At 41.6% G+C, this 21,034-nt stretch overlaps 1 protein-coding gene and 1 long non-coding RNA gene across 4 annotated transcripts in view; both read left to right on the top strand.

Moving 5' to 3' along the window:
* Positions 1-21,034, top strand: part of bbs9 (Bardet-Biedl syndrome 9) — a 328,841-nt gene that overhangs the window by 47,100 nt on the left and 260,707 nt on the right. For 2 of the 3 annotated variants that reach the window (XM_072716502.1, XM_072716503.1), the window contains exon 3: positions 16,276-16,426. The exons of the other annotated variant lie outside the window; for it this stretch is intronic. In XM_072716502.1, coding sequence (XP_072572603.1) covers positions 16,276-16,426 — 151 coding nt within the window. The remainder of the gene's footprint in view (positions 1-16,275; positions 16,427-21,034) is intronic. 3 annotated transcript variants of the gene reach the window in all.
* On the top strand, positions 16,433-18,935 carry LOC140592646 (uncharacterized). The gene is made up of 2 exons (XR_011993018.1): positions 16,433-17,097; positions 18,117-18,935. It is a non-coding gene; the product is annotated as an uncharacterized lncRNA (long non-coding RNA).

The raw sequence follows: 21,034 nt of genomic DNA, 5'->3' as shown, positions 1-21,034 counted from the left end.
CAAAGAATGCAACAAGTTTGCTTTGACTCACTCTGAGTCTGCCTGTAGTTGTGAGTGCTTTCAGAGTTTTAACTGACATTGCATTGCAGTCTGCCCCTGTATCTAGTTTAAAGTTTATCTCTTTACCATTTATTCTCAGCTTTTCAGTCCACATTTTTTTCACTGTTTCTTCCACTGGTATCTCAACCATTTCAGTGTGTTTCTCATGCTCCAAGTCGACTGTTCCAATAAACAAGTTCTCTTCAACCCCATTCTGCTCGACTGTATGGACCTTCTTTCCTTGTTGGCTCAGGTGTCCTCGTGATTTACACATCTTAGCAAAATGATTTTTCTTTTGGCAAACTCTACATGTTTGACCCACTGCAGGACATTTGTTTGTCATGTGTTTAAAACCACATCTGTTGCAGCGTATTTCCTTTTGTTCAGTCTTTTCTGGACCAGTCTTAGACCTGTTCTCTTTTGGCCTCACTGCCCTTATCCTGTTTACTACTGCCTCTTCGGTCAGTATTTTGACTTGGCTAGTTGTGATCTCGCTTGCACGGCAAATATCAATAGCCTTTTGTAATGTCAGATCCGCTTCTCTTAGCAGTCTGCCTCTCACTTGGTCGTTGGTTATACCACATACTATTCTGTCACGTACCAGGGAGTCATGCAAATATCCAAACTCACAGTCCGTAGCTTTGTTTTTTAGATCCGTGACATAAGCGTCAAAAGACTCCGTTGGATTCTGAGCTCGTGTGAAGAATAGATGCCTTATGTAGGGCAGGTTTTTTCTCGGTTCACAGTAATCCTGAAATTTCTTCTTCAGTACGTCTATTTTGTCTCTTTCGTCGTCCCCGAATTCAAACGTATTACGTACTTTAATCGCTTCATCTCCCGCTACATGTAGAAAAGTTGCACACTGTACCTTCTGTGACTTTTCCGCGACGCCACTGGCAGTACAGAAGAGTTCGAAGCGCTGAATCCAATTCCTCCAATTCTCTGCGAGATTGCCTTGCAAACTCAAATTCGGTGGGGGCTGAAACTGCGCCATCTCTTCTTCCGCCTTTCACTTCTGACACCATGTAATATATTGGTATATATGTAACAGGACGACCGATGTTGTTTTCAAGGCTTTTAATGAACACTTGCTCGTGCCTACCTTGTGCCTGTGTTAACACTGAGCCATACGCTCTGGAACTGCCGCGTTACGTCATCACGTACGAATGCCCGCATGGCTCAAACCCTATTACATTACAAGCCCGACTATATCTAGTCGATACCTCTCAACCTCATGCACAAGCTCAGGCTCCTTCCCCACCAGAGAGGTGACATTCCATGTCCCGAAAGCCAGTTTTGTCAGCCGGGGATCGGACCGCCAGGGCCTCCCTTGGCCGCCACCCAATCCACAATGCACCGAACCCCTGACATTCCCCTTGCGGGTGGTGGGCCCACCTGGGGACAGTCCCGCGTGCCTCTTTCGGGCTGTGCCCGGCCGGGCCCCACGGGCCAAGGCCCGGCCACCAGGCGCTCGCCAACGGGCCCCTCCCCCAGGCCTGGCTCTAGGTTGGGGCCCCGGTGACCCTAGTCCGGGCGAGGGAAACGGGACTTTGATATTGTACTTTTTCATAGGGTTCTTTCTGTCTATGACCTTGTTTCAAAATCCAAGTCCACTACATCTCTTTTGGATCCCATGCCCACTCAACTAGTGAAGTGCTGCTTGCCTGCCCTTTGTCCACTCATTGTTCAGATAATAAATTAATCCCTTCTTACCGGTACTGTTCCTAGTTCCTTTAAAACTGCAGTCATCACTCCTGTCCTTAAAAAGACTGGGACGGTAGTTGATGATTTCTGTAACTACCGTCCTATCTTCAACCTCTCTTTCATTGCTAAACTGCATGAGCGTACTGTTGCCTTACAGCTACAGGATCATCTAACGAACAATAGTCTATGGGAAGAATTGCAGTCTGGTTTTAGACCTAAGCATAGTACAGACACGGCCCTAGTCAAGGTTGTTAATGATTTGCTGGTTGCGGCTGACACAGGTCATGTCAGCCTCCTCCTTCTATTGGATCTTACTGCCACATTTGACACAGTTTGTCATAAAATTCTACTCAGCCATATGGAAACTCTTGTAGGCATTAAGGGCATAGCACTTTCCTGGTTCACCTCGTATTTTACTGACAGGGAACAGTTTGTGTCCATTGGTAGCTTCAGGTCGCACAGGGCACCATGCAGACACGGAGTCCCCCAGGGCTCTCTATTGGGTCCTCTTCTTTTTCTCATCTATATCCTTCCCCTTGGCCACATTATTCGTCAGCATGGATTAAATTTTCATTGCTATGCTGATGACACACAAATTTATATCCATTCAAAGCCCTCTAACTTACTTCCACCATCGGGCTTGGTCGGTTGTCTGACCGCCATTAGCACCTGGATGACACAAAATTTTCTCAAACTCAATCATGACAAAACAGAAGCTATTTTGATTGCCACACCTACCATGCTAAGCAAGATCAAGAACCTAAACCTGTCTATCCCTGGGTACTTCACGACTACTACCTCTGAAGTAAAAAATCTTGGAGTCATGATGGACTCAACACTTTCTTTTAATTCTCATATCAAATACATCACCAAAACAGCTTTTTTTCATCTCAAAAACATATCTAGAATACGTGTTTCTCTTACCTATAACTCTGCAGAGACTCTCATCCACGCCTTTATAACCTCTCGGTTAGACTACTGTAATGCCCTGCTATTTGGCATTTCAGCTAAGAACCTAAACAGGCAGCAATATGTTCAAAACTCTGCAGCACGTGTTCTCACGTCTACCAAATCCAGGCAACATATCACCCCTGTTTTACACCATTTTCACCGGTTACCCATTCAATACCGCATTCACTACAAAATCATTCTGTTAGTTTTCAAAGCAAAGCATAATCTTTCACCTACATATCTTTCTGAGCTCTTAACTTCATACCAACCTACAGATCTGGCCATTCAAATTGTGCGCCGGAAGGAAAGTGATCTCGCGTGACACCGCAGTATTTCCCGTGAACACAGAAAATGCATTGACACAGGAAAGACATGATCAGTAGGGGGCAGTCATGTAACGCACTGAACTGAAGCGGCAGCGAACATCTCCGCGAGCTGCCTGAGGACACAGTTGTTCAAACAATTGTGATGTTGCATTCTCTTCTAAAATGTTTTATTTTTTAATCTAATATCATGTCTTGTGTATCGTATTTATTTCCATATAAAAGCAACAGAACTGAAACTATATCTTGTTTATCAGCAACACAGCACGTGAGCGTGAATAACGCGATATCCGCATTTGATCTCGTAGGTATCTGTTCCGCTTCCAGAGCTCTGTTCCACTTTTTTAACTTGACATAGCAACCTGTTCATTATCAAAAATCGAATATAGTTAAAGGAACAACAAACGGTTGCACTGCTCAATTTAAATAGTCCATACAGTCTGTGCTTTAATCTTGTAAGTGAAGATGGTAGCGCAGGGGGTAGTGCTATCTTTAGGTAACTGGAAGGTTGCAGGTTCGAGCCCTGGTTCCTCCTATCGGATTTAATGTGCTCACTGTGATTAGGCCTGTAAGTAGTATTTTTAACCAGCAGTAATTTAAAATAATACATTTGGCTATGCTAAATATATTTATTTACATCTGCATATTTATGCTGGGTTCATTCTCGAAAGAGCGGTGACTGACAGTGATATCGAAGCAATTGACGGGACAAAAATATTTTCCCCGTTAGTTTAATTTTGTATGTATTGGCAAAGTGATTATATTTAGTCTAATTTAGTTTAGTTTTTTTAGTTAATTTAGAAGCATTTTTGAGCATTTTTTGATCGTTAAATATAAGGGGTATGTTGGGGTGTATTATTTCCTGTTAGAAAACATACATTTTAAAAGCTGAAAACCCGTTAAAACATTCGCTATAAGCTGGAGCTTGACCATCAAACATTGTTTATTTTTTTCTGTAGATGAAAACAAAACACGGGTTAATAAACAAACATAACATAAAGCAAGCCTTTATGGATTCTTTTAATTCCTATAGCCTATTTCAAGGACAATGTAAGCATTATTTTACAACGAATCAATCAATGAAATGGTATAAAACAGAAAAATATATATTTCGCGAAATACAGGGCTCTCAAGTGTCACGCATTGAGAGTGACAGTCACTCTTTTCAGTGTTTTGTCACGCACTCCCGCCACACATTGTATTTCTCACGCGGAAAAATAATTTGTAGGCTAATATGCCGCAGAGCCCAATTTTTCCCCAGACCGCGGCACAGTAGCGCCTCACTATAAAACAAGCGTGTCTCCTCTGGAGTCTAATGGTGCGTTCGTTTTTCTCTCGGAACTCGGAAATTCTGAGTTGAGTGACATTATGGTGCGTTCGATTATTTCTCTCCAAGTCGGAACTCGGAAGGAAACGTCAAGAAAAACGTCGCCTCCCGTCGGAAACACGCCTCTTTTATGAAGTCGGACAAGATTTGCCCCAAGAGCCTGTCACTTACCAGCCAATCAAAAAAAAGAAAGGGCCTACACAATAGCCAATCAGAAAATAGTACTATTGTATCTGGGTAAAATACAACTCAACAACCAATGAAAAGGCATCCTGTGGAATGGCACTCTTGCCTGTCTTCAAAACTTGACAGCCCTGGAAATATTTTACAGTTTTGAATTACAGTATGTTTAGCTTCTGTCTGTATGACCATAAATTACAGAGTAACCGCCTCTTCTCATAGAAGGCTAAAAAATGCAGTGATCACGCAGGCTCCGGTACACGCAATATATTTTGCTAACTTGACAACCTAGCTGTTCATTATCAAAATCAAATATAGTTAAAGGAACATATAAAACGTTGCACTGCTCAATTTAAATAGTCCATACAATCTGTGCCATTCAGCATGAGCACCACCTCACTGTGATTAGGCCAGTAAGTAGTATTTTTAACCAGCAGTAATTAAAAATATCTTGAATTACATTTTAACCCCCCAGAGCCAAGCCTGCTCTTCTCTCCTTTATTCATAGGGTGGGGGAAGGTGAATTGGCACGTTTAAAAGTGACACGAACGACCCCCTCTCATTAACATTTGTGAGGTTAGATCTTGTAATTTGAAGGGTTGTGAAAGCCATAAGGTATTGCTAGGGTGCAAAGTCCAAAAAGCAAGGAATATCTGCGCTGTGTTACTCGTTAGTTGCGCAGTAATATTTTATGAATCACAAGAATAGGCCAACATGCAATTACAAAATACAATGCTCTGCAGTTCTTAATTTAACTTCTGAAGGCCATTTTGCGATCTCAATCGTCATACACCAGCATAGACCACCGTTTTCTCAATTACTTTTTCTTAGATTTTTGTTTTACTATGCCACTCAAACGCACATAATGCTATGCCTTTATTCTCAAAATAGACTATTAGGATCTCATATTGCTACAACTTTGTACACTCACCTAAAGGATTATTAGGAACACCTGTTCAATTTCTCATTAATGCAATTATCTAATCAACCAATCACATGGCAGTTGCTTCAATGCATTTAGGGGTGTGGTCCTGGTCAAGACAATCTCCTGAACTCCAAACTGAATGTCAGAATGGGAAAGAAAGGTGATTTAAGCAATTTTGAGCGTGGCATGGTTGTTGGTGCCAGACGGGCCGGTCTGAGTATTTCACAATCTGCTCAGTTACTGGGATTTTCACGTACAACCATTTCTAGGGTTTACAAAGAATGGTGTGCAAAGGGAAAAACATCCAGTATGCGGCAGTCCTGTGGGCGAAAATGCCTTGTTGATGCTGGAGGTCAGAGGAGAATGGGCCGACTGATTCAAGCTGATAGAAGAGCAACTTTGACTGAAATAACCACTCGTTACAACCGAGGTATGCAGCAAAGCATTTGTGAAGCCACAACACGCACAACCTTGAGGCGGATGGGCTACAACAGCAGAAGACCCCACCGGGTACCACTCATCTCCACTACAAATAGGAAAAAGAGGCTACAATTTGCACAAGCTCACCAAAATTGGACAGTTGAAGGCTGGAAAAATGTTGCCTGGTCTGATGAGTCTCGATTTCTGTTGAGACATTCAAATGGTAGAGTCAGAATTAGGCGTAAACAGAAAGAGAACATGGATCCATCATGCCTTGTTACCACTGTGCAGGCTGGTGGTGGTGGTGTAATGGTGTGGGGGATGTTTTCTTGGCACACTTTAGGCCCCTTAGTGCCAATTGGGCATCGTTTAAATGCCACGGCCTACCTGAGCATTGTTTCTGACCATGTCCATCCCTTTATGACCACCATGTACCCATCCTCTGATGGCTACTTCCAGCAGGATAATGCACCATGTCACAAAGCTCGAATCATTTCAAATTGGTTTCTTGAACATGACAATGAGTTCACTGTACTACAATGGCCCCCACAGTCACCAGATCTCAACCCAATAGAGCATCTTTGGGATGTGGTGGAACGGGAGCTTCGTGCCCTGGATGTGCATCTCACAAATCTCCATCAACTGCAAGATGCTATCCTATCAATATGGGCCAACATTTCTAAAGAATGCTTTCAGCACCTTGTTGAATCAATGCCACGTAGAATTAAGGCAGTTCTGAAGGCGAAAGGGGGTCAAACACCGTATTAGTACGGTGTTCCTAATAATCCTTTAGGTGAGTGTACACAACAATACGGCAACAACTTTACAACGGGACACGTTTTTTTTTATTATTTTTATCATTATTATTTTATGTTTTTGATAACGGCAGATTCTCAACAACAACAATGCCAAAAAAACTTATTCATTCAAGTGATCAGAAATGTACAGTATATTTTCATTTTATAGTTTTGCCAATGCTTAGACATTTTTAAACAACTTTAGACATTGTTACATTCCAGTATGTCCTCTCTGGCTGCCTGCTGTGAAACAGACATAACAAATACTGCCCAAATAGCCATCTTTGAGTGCGGAATCACTGCTGAGTTTGAAACGACCGAGGCATTGCTGTCTTTGCAAGCCATACTTGCCATACCAAAGGTGATGATTTGTTTGAGCAAGTTGTTTTGGCAATGAACAAATTTGAATTACTGTACCATTTGACAAGTTAAGTGGCCTTGCCACCGATTGAGCTTCAGTCATGCTTGGCCAGCAAAAGGGACTAACTGCATTGTTTAACTCTTGGGGGTCCAGTGCATCGTCGTCGAGTTTTCGCGTCTATTTCAGTTTATATCTCGCTGAAATCTTACATCTGTACAATCATGAAAAAAACGCTGGCTAAATCCGTAATCTGTCTTCTTTTCAAAACGTCCATTGTCGGAAGTATTACAGTTTTTAAAATTGGGTTAAATCGGCATCGGGGGCGTGTAGTACCGCTCTCACCCGAAGATCGCTATTCACATTCTAAATAGCCGCATTAGCGCGTATTCAGATAGTATTCGCATGGTAATTTGATTAACAGTCCAGCGGTGAAACGCGATCCAGATACGTCCCCATCAGCGCCATAAAAGGGGGGTAGGGACCAGTGGCGGCTACTGGTCTTTCAAATAGGGGAAGCTCATTTTCGGCCTACATCACAAAATTGTCTATTTATTTAAAAGTAAATTCTGCCCTAAGTTCCTTTTCAAGAAAATGGTCTGTGACCCTGTCGTACCAACTAGGCGTCTTTTCCAGTGACTTGACCAGTGTCCTCTCAATAGCCAGCAGTACATTTTATTTGTCACAGCACTTCCAGTCAGCCAGCTAACTTTGGCCCCGTTTACACTGCAGGTCTTGATGCCTAATTCCGATTTGTTGCCTATATCCGATTTTTTGGACCGTCTGTTTACGCGGTCTTTTTAATTGTGACCCATATCCGATTCGTGTGTTTACACTTGCTATAATTTCACGCATGCTGAACGGGGGTTTTTGCACGACACCGTAGCCAAGACGGACGAACGCGAAATTTGTTTTATGATAGCTTTGCGATGTATGCGAAGTTCGCCGAACAACATCACGATTTTGAGGCGAAGGAGGAGGAAAAGGGCCATCATTGCAGCCGAAATATCCTCGAAAACAGATTTGTTTCTGTAGGAACCTTTAATTTTATCCTGAACGGATTCTTCTCCCCACAGGGTGAGAAGGTAGGCTATTTCAGGCGCCGACCACTGCCCTACACTTTCCTCCTCCATGTTTCGTGTGTTTCTTGAATGTTACGCTTCCACACGTACTTCCCACGTACTTTTCACGTACGCTTCACGTACGCAGTTTAATGACGTACAGAACGCAATGCCTCAGAAAATCCGATCTGCCTGTTTACATTACAGTCGCATTGGCCCATATCTGATTTATATCTGATTTATTTCCACATATGAATGAGGCCTGAAACCGATCTCGAAATATCCGAATGCATGCGTTTTTTTCCCGTTTACACTGTCACAGAACAGATCCGATCTGTGCCACATATGAGCAAAAAATCGGAATTAGGTCGCATTTAACAGACAGTGTAAACGGGGCCTTTGTCATACCAGGGGGGTATTCCAGAAAGCAGGTTATGTGACATACCCGGGTAAGTTTAAGGGTAAGTTAGTGGATAACCTCAACTTTCGGTTCCAAAAACGGAGGTTAACTTTCTGGGTATGTACGTAACCATAGCAGCTTACTCTCTGAAGATAACCTGCTACTGAGCAGGTTATGTTCCAGGGTAAGTTTGTTGCAGAAGGTTACTGAGCATGGCGTGCCCTTTTGATGACGATCCTGTGAACGTGGAGGCATAAATTATACAAGGTTTTTTTCGCCGGGAGAGAGTTATAAGACCGCGTATTGATGTCTTGTCATTTCCTAATGATTATTTGAAAAAGCGTTATCAGTTTTCAAAAGAATCGTTCATTTACTTAACATCTCTTGAAACCGCATATTGCAAATGTCACAAACCCAAACCGCGGGTCTGCGCTTAGCACTTCGGTTTTTTGCGTCAGGGCATTTTTTGTACAATATGGGCGACGCAGAGCATATAGGAAAGGCAACTGTGTGTAGAGCCGTTTGCACAGTATGTCTGGTACTTAACGCTTCTTACACACGTTTATACAGTTCCCTGTCCATAAAGCTCTGCGTGTTATTAAAGAGGAATTCCACAGAGTGGTAGGTTTGTCCTTTGTAGTAAAATCTATGATGCATATTTAATATATAGTCATACTATTTATATCTATAGCCTACATGTATTCATCCTGCACACACACACACTTGATACTTCCCTATATGACTTTCTATTTCAGGGTTTCCAAATGTAATTTGGAATACATGTAATACATGTATAGTGACAATAAAAGGCATTCATTCATTCATAATTGGGTGCATTGATGGCACCTACATTATTAAAGCTCCTTCAATAAATGAGGGAGACTATGTTAATAGATAGATAGATAGATAGATAGATAGATAGATAGATAGATGTCTTTATTGTCACTATACAAGTACAGCGAAATAGCGGAGGGAATCTATTCATAGTATCAATGTGCAGGTAACTTGATTTTGTATCCTTAATTTTTTGCCTTGTTAAAATCATCAAACTCATTACTTTTTTCCACTAACTATAGGTAATCATTACAGGACAGTACAATGCTGGTTACCACTGGTTGCCCTCAGATGGGGTGAGGGGAGGTGGTGGTGGGCTCCCGCCAGTTAGACGGGCTTCAGCCTTTTTTCTATTAGCTACATGACAGAAAGAATATACTAAATCGTGTTTAATAAATAGTTAAGTGATCGTGTAATCAATTACCTTTTTGCAGAATGTTTTTGTGTTTCATTTTGACTTGGCTCAAAGTTCTTCTGTCTCCAGAAGGATTACACCTTATTAAATAAGAACCCAGCCAACATGTCCATGTGGGGCCCATGTGGGTTTATGGATGGGCTGAATCATGGGCCCCATTTGGGCAGCCCTACTGGGCCCCATAAAGATTTGTCCTCAGGTTCCATGGTGGCCCCACCTGTGGCAGCCCACCTGGGGCTAATATGGGCTAAACTTGGGGCTCATTTAGGCAAACTCACTGGGCTCATGTATGGCCCCACTACTGAATGCTCATTTGGGTAAATGATGGGGTTTTAACAGGCTAAACCTTTTGGGCAACTGGGCTATATACCTGGGTCCCACAAAGGTTATTTTTCAAATATTAAAGCTATATATAAATTTGGTTAGGCTAAAATCTAAATGTACACCATGTACTATTTTACACAAACTTACACCATTTGCTATTTTTACACAAATTTACACCATTTAGTACTTCTACAATTCTTATTTAATTTTAAAATGCAAGTACATGGCTTACGTTAATAACAGGTAAATGAGGCAAATAATGGCATTAAGATTTCACAAATGTTATTTTCAACTTTGTCTAGACATTTAAAAATGAAAAAAATTCAGAATGTAGTTTAAGTAATGAAGTTTATTAACTGACACCAAATTTTCAACAGAACATTGTCATTTGTGAATGCAAAAATACATTTTTGAAACAAAAAAAAAGCAATAAGTGAAAAGTTGAAACTATGGCTGAGGCCCGGCTGCAGCATCATGCCTACAGAGGAGAAAAACAAAATGCATTAAAATTCATATTATAGTCATTTATGCAAAACAAAAACTAATAAATCTAGCTTTTGTGTTTGACAAAAAAGCTTTCATACTTTTTTTAATTCCATTTGTGAGTATGCAAGCACAACCAAATTATCACCAAGTGTCATCAGTTTCTGTTTTATTATGCTATGCAGCCCGAACCATGTGAGAATTTCATTTAAAATGTCTGCTCTAGCATTACAGTAAGACAGGATTATATCAATTAAGTTGAGTAGTAAAGAATTATCAATTAAATTAACAGCTCAAACATTAATTGACAGATCTCCAGAATATCTATGAACCCATCCAACAAGTATTATTGTGCTGTATCGACTATGGTATGCTATACTACATTTTTTCCCCCCAAAAGATAGCAACAGAGTACTTTTATAAATTACAATATCACTGACATATATTTAGTGATGCACAGATACCAGTTTTTTGAGACAAAACTTTGTAAAATAAAGTAAAATTTAAAACAGGCGCTTAACATTTAGACCAGAGGTCTCCAGCTCCAGTCCTAGAGAGCTACCGTCCAGTTAGGTTTTCTATCCTACCTGGCCTCTGATGAGCCACACCTGTTCTCAGGTAAATACCAGGGCCAGGTGTGGCTCATCAGAAGCCAAGTGGGACAGAAAACATACTGGATAGTAGCTCTCCAGGACCGGAGTTGGAGACCCCTGATTTAGACTGTAATTATATAGTGCATTCTTTATCGTATCATGGAATAAGTCTATTCCATGGGGGAAAAAACGTGTATACATTATGTGTTTTAATAAATACAAGTTAAAATGACTGCATTCAAATAAGTAGTTTTCCATCAGAAACAAATTAAACCATAGAAAAAAATGTCAATTTTCCAACTAGTAGGTATGCAAACATGTACAGAAACCCCTGTCTCTGTATATGGTATAGAAGGCAATATTATATTCCACATAACTTAATAAGACAACTAATTTTCACAAATGTATATTTTAACCCCACCACATACCACCACCTAGTTTTCATATGTGAGCTCAAACTTTAGGTGGGAAAATAACAGACCAATCAATCTAGGGCAAATGCCATTTGTAAATGAACACAGTATGGTTAACATCCAAGCGATTATTTAATAATCGTAAATAGAGCAGTACACATTCAAATATATACAACATTATTTTAGCTATGTATAGCTAAAGTACATTAAAATACCAAGTGGTACTTTAATTCGTAGCCACAAATTAAAAAATTCGAACGTTTCAGCAACAAAAATGCCATGTTTAACTCGTTTCTAGTTATGTTAGCATGCGTGCTAATTTACAATAAGAATATCATCATAGGACATGACAAATTCTTAAAAGTTATGATGCCAAACTTTATTAATTGACACCTTTTGTCAGGTTTACTATTCAAGCATTTAAGAAATAACATAACTTACCTCAGGCTTGTTCTTCTTAGATTTATTACTCTCGCGCTGCTCCACTCCTGAACGTTAAAATTGCGCGGAAAAATGAATTATGGGATACACGACAAAACAATTAGTGAGAGGGGTGACGGCAGCTCATCACCATCCTACCCATAATCCTAATTGTGGGACAAGCAGTTCTTAACAAATGTATAAAACGAATGAACTTTGCGGGATATTATTGAACAAAAACACCTTTAAACGGTTGATTACTGCTAATTAAAAGAATTAAAAACAATTTTCAACAAAAACAATTTTCAACTGCTTTAACTAGATTATAATTGTCAGTATTACTTCCTGCTTGCTCTTACGCTACAGTATGTTGATACCCCCAAAGAAACAGAATCAGCTATAGCACAGTAAATGGAAATGAACGTTTAACGTTTTCTGGTATGCCCACATATTCATTATGTTTAAATGGGCAACCCAAATGGGCCCCACTAATATCCAAAGAACTCACTATGAACATGAAAATGGAAAAGCATATTTTTAAACGTATGCATAATAAAAGCAACATAAATTAATATTTTGGATATATTTATGCCAAAATTACAAAATCTTTGTATACCCAAATAAACCCACAAAGGGCCCATGTGTGCCCTATATGTACAGGTTTGATGGGCTTCCCACATACATCCCACTATAAACTTTCCTAGGCAGCCCAACAGGGCCCCAGTATCAGCCCGTTTACTAGCCTAGAGCCCATGCCCACGTGGAACCCGACCAGCCCACTTTAAACCCGTGTTGGCCCCACAAGGGCGTGTTAGCTGGGAAACCATATATTCCTAGTCGATACATATTATTTTAACCTAAAGAAATGAATGGCAGGAAAAGTAAATGCTTTCATAGTGATTTAACAGTAAAAAGGATGCGGAAGGGATGTGTTTAATTATTTTGCATTATAATAAAAGGGGAGGCGATGTCAAATTTGCAATTTAATACACACGCATTTACTCTGTCCTTTATTTTTTGCCAAGCCAACTCTTTCTTTAGCCGATGCAGCCGTATTGCTTTTTTTCATTATTATTGGCTTGAATTCCTCATATGCGTGCATTAAAACTTCCAACTCCGCCTCTGTGAAGTATGCCGCTCTCTTTTTTTCACTTTGATTTTCCATTCTGACTCGTGAAATCGGCGATCAATTGAAAACGTCTTTATGTATGCACGGTGCACGCGCATTAACTCTGGGTAAGCAATAGGAGGTTGATTGAACTTACTCTTCTCGGGTGTTTTGGAACCGACATACTCATGGTATGCGGGTTTGGGGTATATCAACCCAGAGGTTAAGATTTACCAAATGGTAAGTTAACCAAGCTTTCTGGAATACCCCCCAGGAGAGCTGAAAAGACCTGTTATTTTTCCCTATCTTTTGCACTAAATCAATCTTAGGTGTTGATCTGCCCTGCTGATCAGGTCGACAATATTAGCACTGTCTGCCATCGTGTGCAGTTTCACCCACGACACTAGCCTAGCCTAAGCCTACTATATGAATGAATGAATGAACGATCTAAAAAAAATATTAAACTCTGTAAAAGTGAAACAAGGAATGTGGTGTATAATTGTGTGAAATGTATGATGAAAATCAAGCAATTTCGCCAAGCAAATATTTCGCTTGCAGGATGCCGCGTGATCACGCGTGCCGAATTGCAGGATGCCGCGTGAAAATAGACGCATTTCTAATGGCCAGATCTGTATACGTACTCTGCGGTCCACCGATGCCCACCTCCTTACTGTTCCTTCCACCCATCTGCGCTCTATGGGAGACAGGGCTTTCAGTGTGGCTGGTCCTAAATTATGGAACTCTCTCCCTCTTGCACTTCGTCAATGCACTGAATTTTCTACTTTCAAAAGACTACTGAAAACTCATCTCTTTACTGGCTTTCCATACATCACCCTGAAACTCTCATCATTGAAAGATTAGTTTTCTCTTTTATGCTGTGATTTGTTCTTTTATTTTTAACTGTATATGAACTTACTTCACTGTTTCTTTGTGGGCCATGTTCTTGATTTTTATTGTATTTAATGTTTAATTAGTGATTTTATTTTATTTCATGTACGGTGTCCTTGGGTGGCCTGAAAGGCACCTTATAAATAAAATTTATTATTATTATTATTATTATTATTATTATTATTATAGGTTAAAAAATAACATTAGACTCTCCAAGAGGAATGTAGAAAGAAAAATTGCATTGGAGGCTAAGGATGACAATAAAAGTTTCTTTCAATATTTTAACTCCAGCAGAGCTCAAAAAGTTGAAATCACTAATTTGCAGGATAGTAAGGGCCTTATAATTGAAAATGAAGTTGATATAGTAAATGAGTTGAATGATTATTTTACATGGGTGTTCACAGTAGAGAACATGAGTAACTTACCACCATTTAGTATGAATACAGTGTCGTCTATGACCAATATATGTATAACTGAGGTTGATGTGGTACTAAGCCTAGCTAAGCTCAAAATAAATAAATCGCAGGACCCTGATGGCATCTTAACTATAGTTTTAAAAGAGATGAGGGGTATTATTAGCCAACCTTTAACTTTAATATTCCAGAAATTGTTATCTGCTGGTGTGGTATCTTCAGATTGGAAGCATGCTAATATAGCGCCCATATTCAAAAAAGGGGATAGAAGTAATCCAGCAAACTATAGGGGGCAGCGTGTGGCTCAGTGGGCTAAGCCGTGTGCCTGTAATCACAAGGTCGCCGGTTCAAGCCTAGCCTCAGCACGTCTGCGGCTCCTTGAGCAAGACCCTCAACCCCCAGCTCCCTGGGCGCCGCTACAGGTGGCTGCCCTTCGCAGAAAGAGCAAGATGAGGGAGGCGTAAAAACAATTTTCCCACGGGGATCAATAAAGTATCAATTATTATTAATTATTATAGGCCAATCAGTTTAACTAGCATTACTGGAAAAATAATGGAAGCTATAATCCAAGTGAAAGTGGTAGATTACCTGGATTCAAATAACATTCTGAGGGACAGCCAACATGGATTTAGGAGAGGTATATTCTGTTTAACTAATCTACTGGAGTTCTTTCAGGAAGCTTTAAGAGAAATTGATCACAAAAAGGCCTACGATGTGATCTGCTTAGATTTCCTGCTTAGGTCTTTGATGTTGTCCCCCACAAACGGCTCTTGCTTAAGCAGGGATTTTTGAACTACAGCAGCTTGGATCTAAAACTGGTTAACAGACAGGAAGCAGCGAGTAGTTATTAGAGGCACAATGTCACAGTGGGCCTGCGTCCATAGTGGGGTACCACAAGGTTCCGTTTTAGGACCACTATTGTTTCGAATTTACATTAATGATATTGACACCAAAACATACAGTAATCTGGTTAAATTTGTAGACGACACCAAAGTGGATGGTGTAGCAGATACTGAACTAGCAGCACAGAAGCTACAATGGAATCTTGATTTAATTAGCTATTGGGCTGATACCTGGCAGATGAAATTTAACATGGATAAATGTAAGGTAATCAATGCAGGGAGCAAAAATATAAAGTACAGATATTTTATGGGTTCCACTGAAATAAAGGTAGCTGATTATGAGAAAGATTTCGGTGTGAATGTTGATGCTTCCATGTCCCACTCTCGCCAGTGTGGGGAAGCAATAAAAAAGGCCAACAGAACGTTGGGCTACATCTCTAGGTGTGTGGAGTTTAAGTCAAGGGAGGTGATGCTATGATTATATAATTCCTTGGTAAGACCCCACCTTGAATATTGTGTGCAGTTTTGGTCACCATACCTTAAGAAGGACATTGCTGCCTTAGAAAAGGGCCAATAGAGGGCTATAAGAATGATTCCTGGTCTTAGAGGAATATCTTATGAGGAGAGGTTAGCTGAGCTGAATCTGTTTAGCCTCGAGCAAAGGAGACTAACGGGGGACATGATCCAGGTATATAAGATTATAACAGGTCTGGATGCTGTTCAGCCAAATGGCTATTTCAATATTAGTTTAAATACTAGAACTCGTGGCCATAAGTGGAAATTAGCGGGAGAACATTTTAAAACAAATTTGAGGAAGCTCTTTAAACAGCGTGTAGTTAGAGTATGGAATAGTCTTCCTGCTAGTGTAGCGCAAGCTAAATCCCTGGGTTCCTTTAAATCAGAGCTAGATAGGATTTTAACAACTCTGAGCTATTAGTTAAGTTCTCCCCAAACGAGCTTGATGGGCCGAATGGCCTCCTCTCGTTTATAAATTTTTTATGTTCTTATAAATACTTACCAATCAAGGTTGTTCATTGCACTGTTCTTACTCATGCAGATAAGATTGTTGTGGGGAGCTACATGGGCCTGCTCAGGATTTACACCCCCCACCCTCTTAAGCCTGGAGATACCATTCATGCTGAAGACCTGCTTCTTGAAGTGCAGCTCCAGGATCCTATCATCCAGCTGGATATGGGCAAGTTTGTCTCGTAAGTAATATGCCCACTAGGGGTAGTGGTGGTGGTGGGGGGATTGATTCTGTTACAAATTGTAATTCTTCAAGCTGGCGATTTTACTATTGCAGTGAGAGTTTCCATTTAAACATGGATTACTGAAATCATGTTGTTCACATTTCGTACTGCTAATATACACTCACCTAAAGGATTATTAGGAACACCTGCTGAATTTCTCATTAATGCAATTATCTAATCAACCAATCACATGGCAGTTGCTTCAATGCATTTAGGGGTGTGGTCCTGCTCAAGACAATCTCCTGAACTCCAAACTGAATGTCAGAATGGGAAAGAAAGGTGATTTAAGCAATTTTGAGCGTGGCATGGTTGTTGGTGCCAGACGGGCCGGTCTGAGTATTTCACAATCTGCTCAGTTACTGGGATTTTCACGCACAACCATTTCTAGGGTTTACAAAGAATGGTGTGCAAAGGGAAAAACATCCAGTATGCGGCAGTCCTGTGGGCAAAAATGCCTTGTTGATGCTAGAAGTCAGAGGAGAATGGGCCGACTGATTCAAGCTGATAGAAGAGCAACTTTGACTGAAATAACCACTCGTTACAACCGAGGTATGCAGCAAAGCATTTGTGAAGCCACAACACGCACAACCTTGAGGCGGATGGGCTACAACAGCAGAAGACCCCACCAGGTACCACTCATCTCCACTACAAATAGGAAAAAGAGGCTACAATTTGCACGAGCTCACTAAAATTGGACAGTTGAAGACTGGAAAAATGTCTGATGAGTCTCGATTTCTGTTGAGACATTCAAATGGTAGAGTCAGAATTTGGCGTAAACAGAATGAGAACATGGATCCATCATGCCTTGTTACCACTGTGCAGGCTGGTGGTGGTGGTGTAATGATGTCGGGGATGTTTTCTTGGCACACTTTAGGCCCCTTAGTGCCAATTGGGCATCGTTTAAATGCCACGGCCTACCTGAGCATTGTTTCTGACCATATCCATCCCTTTATGACCACCATGTACCCATCCTCTGATGGCTACTTCCAGCAGGATAATGCACCATGTCACAAAGCTCGAATCATTTCAAATTGGTTTCTTGAACATGAAAATGAGTTCACTGTACTAAAATGGCCCCCACAGTCACCAGATCTCAACCCAATAGAGCATCTTTGGGATGTGGTGGAATGGGAGCTTCGTGCCCTGGATGTACATCCCACAAATCTCCATCAACTGCAAGATACTATTCTATCAATATGGGCCAACATTTCTAAAGAATGCTTTCAGCACCTTGTTGAATCAATGCCACATAGAATTAAGGCAGTTCTGAAGGCGAAAGGGGGTCAAACACCGTATTAAGGTGAGTGTATATATATATATATATATACACACACAATATAAGGGAAATAATTATTTGACCCCCCATTTCTAATTTATAAAGAAATGGGAAGTTTATAATTTCAATGGTATGTTTATTTCAACATCAGAAGATAGATTTTCAACAAAACAAACAAGAAATAATCATTATGTAACAGGTACAAATCAATTTGTCATTTATCTAGGGAAATAAGTATTTGATCCCCTACAATTCAGCAAAAAATTAACACATTAACACAACACAAGTAGTACTTAATTAAGTATTAACAGATACCAAGCCAGCGTTCGCATTTAATCCTGCAGTGGTATTAACAGTACTCCTGTTCGTCAGGGCCCATGTTCAGACCCAACTGAAGTATGCCAGTGAACACCGGAATAATTCCAATGAGGCTTGGAAGAATGTGATGTGGTCAGATGAGACCAAAATCGAGCTGTTTGGCATCAACTCTACATGCTGTGTTTGAATGGAAAAGAATGCTGACTATAACCCCAGGAACACCGTCCCTACTGTTTGTTACGTGCCGTTGTTTTTACCCCGCCTCCACGTGCGAACTCCGCCCACGACCATGCCCGCTCGACCTGTCCTGGACCCGCCTCCACCTCCGGACCCCGCCTTCGTTTCCTGTTTGGCCTCCGTCATTTCCGTCCGGAGAAGGATAAGAGCCGGTCCAGGACACTCTTCGGGAGCTTAGCTCATTGTTGGATTATTTGTTGGATTGCTTTATTTGGTTTGATTATTTGTGTATGACTTTTGATTTCCTTGACTACCGATTCTTTGCCTTACCCCTTTCTGTACTTTCGCCCGGTCTGCTTGATTTTCTGGTTATCGATCTTTTGCTTGCTTTTGGTTTACGTCTTCGCGCGCCCCTCTAACTTTGACGCTTTACTGTGTGTATGTTTTGTGTGATTGTTTGGTGCTTAGGGAGTGATTCCGGTTTTGTTTGGAAGTTTTTGTGACTGTTTTTGGATAGGGAGTTAGGAGTATCACTTGTTGTTTGGTTTTACACTTAGTTAAGCTAGCATTGGGTTGTGTTGGACAAGTGGGTTTTTGTTTCTTATTTTGGCGATAATCACTCCTGAGTCTTTCTGCACTAAACCATTTGTTCTGTGTCTGTCTTGCGTGAATAAAATATAAAAAACTATAAAAATATCCCCTTTGTCCACGTGTGTTCCCTTGTACACCACACCCTGTGTTCCCCTCGTTCCCCTTTCCCCATTCCCTTCATCTGTTACACCCTAACCCCTAGACAGGGTCGTAACAGAATTGGGGGCTCGTCCGGGATTTTCCTGTCTGGGATATCTTCGTTCCTCTGTGTTGTCCTTCTGTGTACTTTCGGTTTTGCTTGGCGGATTGATTGTAGTGGGGATAGTTGGTGTACTTGGGATTGCAGTATGGCTACCTTTGACCTGCTCGAGTTTACCCTGAACCCCACGCAGGAACACTTTGAATCTTGCAGGAAAGCTGACCTAGTAGCCATTGCGGGGTTTTTCAACGTTAGGATTCCGATCTGTGCGTCGAAGCAGGAAATTAAGCGGGTCCTGCACGACGAATTAGTCATGCAAGGTATTCTGCCCGAGCCTGGTGATCTTTCGGGTGTTGCACCTTGCCCGCCCCGGTCTCCTGCGTCGGCGGAAGCAGAAGGCCCGGTGCCGAGGTCTCGCATGGATCCCGGAGGTCCCGGCTCCACTAAGGAGGAGATTCTCCTCACAATTCGGCTACGAGAAACCGAATTGGAGATTAAGAAGCAGGATTGCCAAGCCCAGCTCTTACGAATCAGGGCTTTGGAGTTGGAGGCGGAACGGGATGCTAACATGAAAAGGGCGAGGGCAGGTCCAACACCGCCTGTTCCTCACCCTCGTAAGGTGAGCTCGCCTCTTGATGCCGACCGCTCCACTGCTCGTGCCGGTGTAGGCTCACTGGACGAGAGTGTGCGTCCTATTGCTCCATCTCCCCCGGTTTCTACTCGATCTCCTGAAAGGGAAACTACTGGCTTTGATGTAAGCCGACACATTGGACTTGTGCCCATTTTTAGGGAAAATGAGGTAGACGCTTACTTCCCCATCTTCGAACGCATTGCGACCACCTTGAATTGGCCCCGGCATCTTTGGTCCTTACTGCTGCAATGCAAACTCGTGGGGAAGGCTCAAGAGGTCTGTTCAGCCCTTGGTCTGGAGCAAAGTCTCGACTATGACATTGTGAAGGCTACAGTGTTGAGAGCATACGAACTAGTGCCTGAAGCCTATCGGCAGAATTTCAGAAAACTATGTAAATCCGCTACGCAAACCCACGGGGAATTCGCTCGAGAAAAGGCAACACTGCTAGATAAATGGTGTACTGCCAGCGGTGTGACTGACTTTAGTCAGCTTAAGGAACTTATGTTATTGGAAGAGTTCAAGAATTGTGTACCCGATCGTGTAGTCGTTTACTTAAACGAACAGAAAGTTACGACTCTTGTTGAAGCTGCCACCTTGGCAGATGAGTTTGTACTGACGCACCGTACTGTGTTTGCCCCTACCCCTTTGCCACGCAAACTGAATGCTAGACCAGTATCGGAAAAGGCTACTCCTGCGACCTCGACTACGGAAACTCGTGCTTGTTACTATTGTCATGAGATTGGTCACCTTATTTCAGTTTGTCCTGCGTTACAACGCAAGAACGCTCGTTCGAATGTGAAAAAGGTACTTGTTACGGATTGTGTTCCTGTTTCTGATGTTCCGTTGTTACCTAACTCTGTTGAACCCTCCTTCCAGCCTTTTGTATTCCATGGTTTTGTGTCACTTGGAAACTCTGATGTGAAGTACCCCATCACTATATTGCGGGACACTGGTGCTGCTCAGTCCTTCATATTGGACACTGTGTTAAATTTTGATGACTCATCCTATGCTGGTTATGACGTTCTAGTCCAAGGTATCGAGTTAGGAACCATGAGAGTGCCTCTCCACCAGGTTTGCTTAGAGACCAATGATTTTTCGGGTGTTGTGAAAGTTGCTGTTCGACCTTGTCTTCCTGTTTCGGGAGTAACTTTTATTTTGGGGAACGACATTGCGGGAGGTAAGGTAGTTCCTCTACCTGAGGTAGCGTCAGAACCGAAGGGTGGCTCTGACAATTTAGAGTATGATTTCCTTGATGCATTTCCCGCTTGTGTCCTTACTCGTGCTCAGGCTCGACGATTAGCAGATATTGACCTGGCTGATTCCTTCATGGCTGATCGGGATGAATCTATTCTGCCCCCGTGCGCTAGTCCCACA

This window comes from Paramormyrops kingsleyae, chromosome 9, assembly GCF_048594095.1.
Source record: "Paramormyrops kingsleyae isolate MSU_618 chromosome 9, PKINGS_0.4, whole genome shotgun sequence".
NCBI lineage: Eukaryota > Metazoa > Chordata > Actinopteri > Osteoglossiformes > Mormyridae > Paramormyrops > Paramormyrops kingsleyae.
The sequence above is the reverse complement of the archived record's forward strand: the minus strand, read 5'-3'. Positions and strand labels throughout refer to the sequence as shown.